The following is a 6000-nucleotide window of genomic DNA, read 5'->3' as shown; positions in this document are numbered from 1 at the left end:
TCATGATTTGTCTCACTGTATGTCATACCTAATAACTACTTGCCTAATAAATCAAATATCACTTAAAACTGGTTTTTATTTCTATAATTTTAACTGTAGAGTGATGAGCAACTTTGGTTTATTTTCATCTATAACTTCGCAACCTAACCCAAATACACGTATGCAAATTATTCAATGCTGCTCTGCTGAACTAGTAAAACCTAGGCATAGATTTCTTTGTAATTCATGTTATCAATTTCAGATTAATATTTTTAAAGGTGAACTAATTTTAATATTTTATTGCATATATTATCATTCTGGCTGTTAGCAAAATGGTCTTGCCTAGTAGGGCGGTTCTAACTTTTAAGTACGACGTTATATTTATATGTATACAGACGACCACGTCCTTTCTGGATACCTTGGAACTGAGGCGGAACGAATATCTCATTGTCTCTCGATACATGGCTACTCATCCAGAAATTCTATGGGACAAAATCAACATTTTGATAGGGAAAATTCTTCTTTTTATATTTTGTACTCATGAATGTGATATTTTCTGCGTGTTGGTGTTAGCATCAGTGTGCATCGCAAGTGGGTGTGGGTGTTAGTGGTCAGGAGTGCATGTGCATACTCACAAGTGAGTGACAGTTTTGGGAGTGGGGTGGATTTGTGTGTTGGTGTATGGGTAATGTATTACCATGCAGGTGTGGGTATTAGCATGCAAGTGTCAGTACCGTCATGGGAGTGTAGATATCAGTGTGTGAGTGCCTATATATTCGTGTCGCCATGTATGGCTGTCAGTGTGTGGGCATAATCAAGTAAAGAATGTGAGGAAATGGTGTCGTTAGGATTTTCGCGGGTCTTACACGTACTCCGTGAACTACAGATGTCGTTAGGATTTTCGCGGCTCTTACACGTACTCTGTGAACTACAGGTGGACAAAACTGGTACATAAGATTCACACTCACATTAACCCTAACTGGGGAAGGTTTATTATGGATAGTGAGGGTCAGAGGTGGTTCAGTTCCTTAATCCTGTTATAATATGCAAACAACAGAATACATTTATTCAGTATTTGGTGGGTTACTTATTCATTCAAATACTGTATTTAAAAGATAATAACATGGGTTTTGATAAAATATCAGGCTTATATGATGTTACAGCACATGTTAACACTTGTATGAGGCGAGTTTGGGTAGTCTCTCTCCCAATAAACTGCTTACACTTCCAGTTTATCTAGACTGACATTCTATCTAGAATGACATACTATTTACCAGATGTTCTTTCAAGCCTGATAAGGTACTCTCATATGTTGAAGTACCTTTACCACTCCCACACTCCACTTTATCACACATTTTTATTCAGACCACTTGCTTTGTCTCATCAGTTTATTCCAATTTTTTTTTATAAATACTCAAAACTAACAACAGCCACAGCCAGATAGGTGTCCAGAAAGTCTATAGCTTTCTGTAATTTTTATATTTTTATATTATCTATGTCTGTCTATCTATATATACTGTATGTATGTGTATAATTTATATATATATATATATATATATATATATATATATATATATATATATATATATATATATATATATATATGTCGTACCTAATAGCCAGAACTCACTTCTCAGCCTACTATGCAAGGCCCGATTTGCCTAATAAGCCAAGTTTTCATGAATTAATGTTTTTTCGTCTACCTAACCTACCTAACCTAACCTAACCTAGCTTTTTTTGGCTACCTAACCTAACCTTACCTATATATATAGGTTAGGTTAGGTTAGGTAGGGTTGGTTAGGTTCGGTCATATATCTACGTTAATTTTAACTCCAATAAAAAAAAATTGACCTCATACATAGTGAAAAGGGTAGCTTTATCATTTCATAAGAAAAAAATTATAGTAAATATATTAATTCAGGAAAACTTGGCTTATTAGGCAAATCGGGCCTTGAATAGTAGGCTGAGAAGTGAGTTCTGGCTACTAGGTACGACATATATATATATATATATATATATATATATATATATATATATATATATATATATATATTTATATATTTATATATTTATTACACACACACACTGTATTTTTATATATCCAGTACTAATACCACTCCCCCACTCAAACCCACACACACACACACACAAAGTCATAAGTTCAACTTTCATGGTATCGTGCTCTAGCAAACACTGCTTATGGTATCACACAATGGATATTTCAAAAATGTTCTCGCCTTGTTTACAAATATATTTTATGCGACATAGTAGTTATCTTCACTGATGTACAGTATAACATTACTAGCATTTCTTCCAACCACTCATGATCCATTAACAACAGACATTAACGTAACACTCGTCTCTCAATATCATTCGTACAAAAACATTTGCTCTATGAACATTAAACACAATGAAATGAGAAATCTAGGTGAAACTACAACATATTAACACGTAACAAAAAATATAGACAACACTAAATATAATAAATTATATCATTGACATTGGCTTTCAACTATCTGCTATGTGAACAAATTGCAAGTTGAGAAAGACAGAAGACAATGCCCTGGCACTGGGAAATATTGCTGCCCTATATATCAGCTGGTTATTAGATTTTTCCATTGGCAGTGAATGGTATCACAACGGTGGGGATAGGTAAAGCATGCGCGCTCCACCATCACATGCCGACACTGCACGGGGTCTAACGTGTGCAAACACACACCTTATTTGGCAATTATTATTTGCATTGAATAACCAGTCTATGCTTTAGTAGTATGTGTGTGTATATGTATGTGTATATATATATATATATATTAAATTATGTATATATATCTACATACTGTATATGAGAATCATAAGGTCAACGACGACTCTGCTTCAGCAACTCTATTTTGATTTGTGCCTGATTATAAGCTTTCGTTGTTTACCACTGCTACATACTACTCGCACCTCGTCATGTCCACACACTTGCAAAATTGCTACAGGACTTTACAAAGATCACATCCCTGAGCATATTTCAAATACTAACTGGCAGCACCTCAAATAGAGCACTAGTAATCATATCTTTACCACATTTATGATTAGATTCAAACCTGTCAATGTTTTTGCACTCACTCATTTTAAATATCAGCACTTCCCCACATCCCATCAGCAAAAAGTCACATGTGCACGAAAGGCTCTTAAACCAAATATATATTATTTGGCATATCATTATCCCAAATTTTAAGCAAACATTTTGAGAATACTGCACAAGTATTTGTTTATGTCCATATAAAGAAACCCACACAACACTAATGCAACAAGATGCATTTGGTATATACTGTACATCTACAAGAAGCGTATGCACCAAGCTTTAATCAAAACGGTGTGTGTACTTCATTGCATGCTGAATTACTTTTTATTTTAATTATCTTGTATCACTGCTTTCCCCGTCAAGAGCACCTGCTGCTGCCAACACACACACACACCATTACTTTACAGTGTCAGAAGGCCTGGTGTCGTGGCACTAGGTAGTGGTCAATCGCAGCAAGGGAAGGGAAAGGGCGGGAAGCTGACATGACTAGGCAGACAAAGCCCACTGGATTTAAACTGTATTAACAACTTTATCAGGAGCCCCTGTCAACTTGTTGACAATGTAAAATTTGTGCTTGTTTCCAACTAATCCACGAATCACAGCAATATTTTCAACCAAGAAATTAAATGGCATTGTTATGAGCGCACCAGCCATGCACATAGCCATCCGTAACCATCCAACTCTGTCGACTCGGAATGACTTTATCACCCCAAATATGTACATGTAAAAATTTACACCGCCAACAAATGCCGCAATTACATTAAGAACACCAGGAACAGGAACTGGAAATATGGTGCTAAGTATTACAGATGCCAGAGCCAACGGCATCGTGACCCAAGAGTAGAGAGAGATTGCCAGAAGCCATTTTGTGCTCACCTGTAAACCAATGATACATTAGTTGCCAACTCTATGCCAATATATTTCATCATCATCGATTATTTAATGTTGTAATTAAGTCGGTAACAAACATCCTTTCTCCCACCGTATGATTAAACAAGTTTTATTATACAAGATTTTGTTGCAAATGCAAAATGTTATGTTATTATAAGCAAGTTAGCATTTAAAGTATGATTTCATTGCGTGTATAAAAATTTTATTTTTTAGATACATTATTTTTAAGACTAAAAGCCAAACAATGGTCATTTTCAAAACACTTATATTCACATGAATCTACATAGTGTTTGGAGAGATATATTATCCAGATTTTAAAGTTGCCACTGGTTACTGTATTCCCATATATGTCAATTACAGGTTTTAACTCTTATAATACACATCCTAAACAGTACAAGTATATGAAAATATATTTTAGTTTCATGATTTTGGATATTTTTACATTATTTGTTTATTCTGCCATATCACAAGCTTGAACATACAGTTAAAAAGAATTAAAAACCACCAAAGAAGGACTAAAATAAACAATACTTTTTTGTTCCTGAGGTAGCAAGTGTTATTTTCTGATTGCTTATGCCTTTAAAATACATTCAGAAAATGGTTATTATTTCCCTCAAACTTTCCTTTGACACCTCAAAAAAGACAGCTTTAAGGCATCAGCAAGACATCTTCCACAAGTTGTCTGAGGAAAAGATCAAAGCAATGTTTGCAGACAATATTAGCAATTTTCAAAACTGTGTTTTTGAGCCATAGGCACTCGAACAAAGGCACCAGGAACAAACAAATATTGTGTTATTTATTAGTTATTATCAAATTTGAAAGTAACCCTTGAAATATAACATTTCAGCAAAAGGGATTCACACAATGCCAAATTTAATAAGTGATGGTTTCTACGTACCGGTATGTGTGGACTGTGGACCACTAGGAGAATGCCTTGCAGCCATCTCTTCCGTTGTTGCAAAAAGTCATATATAGTAAATGGGGACTTTTCCCACATCTCTCCTTCAATAAAATCAAACGAGTAGCCTTCCCTAAGGGCTACCATGCCAAAATAGTTATCTTCGGCTACACTTCCATCAGGCCCGTGGTCAAAAGTTACACGTCGCTCAGCACCAGTCTGAAATGAGTAGTGTAGACATTTATATTGTAAACATTACAGCTAAAAATATCCACAACATCAATTTAAATTGTAGACATTTTAACACATCTTAAATCACCAAAACTTGTTTTTTTCATTTTATATCCACCCACAATTGTAAACAAAGAAATGACAACAGGACCAGAATGACAGTTTTGGTTCATCCTAGATTATTATCGAGTAATGTAAAGACAGAAGACAAAGCAATATAAGGGATATTGTCCATTACCATTCATTTTCCTTGACAATTAACAACAATTATGTATATTTTTAAGTACTGTTTAGAGGCAAGTAACAAAGAGGTTTTCATCATTAGACTGTACTTCTTGTTAGACATCCCCTTAGTTTGAAGTCAATCACAAAGAAGTGCAAGGCTTCATACCCACGTCTGGCCTTGCTCAAGGCACATATTTCAATACCGTTTGCACACAAAGTTCGACTAATAATTTTCACACCAACATTGTGAGAGCATTTTTGCAAGTGCAATTGAAGTACTTTCAGTTAGCTATGTACTGTTTATCTAGCTGTACAGTTTCAGTCTTATTATTCGGTCATAAACTTCATAAAACTCATTACTGATTTACATAACTTTCCAGACCAGCCAGTATATATATTGTTTACATTTTACACATGATTCAGGTCCAGGTAATGCTACACAGCTACTGGCCAACACTTGTGATTTCATAATGCGTTCTATTACAATATGCTCGGAAATATTTTACAAACTCGCAAGTAACTGTCACCTTGTCCTCCCGTTACTTACCATTATGACCAGGGTTGGTATTTATAAATGTTTTGATAAGGTTTGAGCTTTAATGATGCTAAAGAACAAAAATTGTAAAGGAACACACTGTGAATTCATGAGTATTGGCCAGTAAATGTCCAGCATATCTTGGACCTGAATCATTTGTAAAATGTAAAC

At 34.9% G+C, this 6000-nt stretch overlaps 1 protein-coding gene across 5 annotated transcripts in view; it reads right to left on the bottom strand.

Moving 5' to 3' along the window:
- Positions 1-2751: 2751 nt before the first annotated feature.
- The window catches only part of LOC138349465 (beta-1,4-mannosyltransferase egh-like), an 84460-nt gene continuing 81211 nt past the window's right edge, over positions 2752-6000 (bottom strand). For all 5 annotated transcript variants that reach the window (XM_069318272.1, XM_069318270.1, XM_069318271.1 and 2 more), the window contains 2 exons: positions 4839-5057; positions 2752-3925 (listed from right to left, as the gene is read on the bottom strand). In XM_069318272.1, the coding sequence (XP_069174373.1) occupies positions 3560-3925; positions 4839-5057 (585 nt within the window). In that variant the 3' untranslated portion in view covers positions 2752-3559. The remainder of the gene's footprint in view (positions 3926-4838; positions 5058-6000) is intronic.

This window comes from Procambarus clarkii, chromosome 90 (assembly GCF_040958095.1).
Source record: "Procambarus clarkii isolate CNS0578487 chromosome 90, FALCON_Pclarkii_2.0, whole genome shotgun sequence".
In the NCBI taxonomy this organism is placed as follows: domain Eukaryota; kingdom Metazoa; phylum Arthropoda; class Malacostraca; order Decapoda; family Cambaridae; genus Procambarus; species Procambarus clarkii.
The sequence above is the reverse complement of the archived record's forward strand: the minus strand, read 5'-3'. Positions and strand labels throughout refer to the sequence as shown.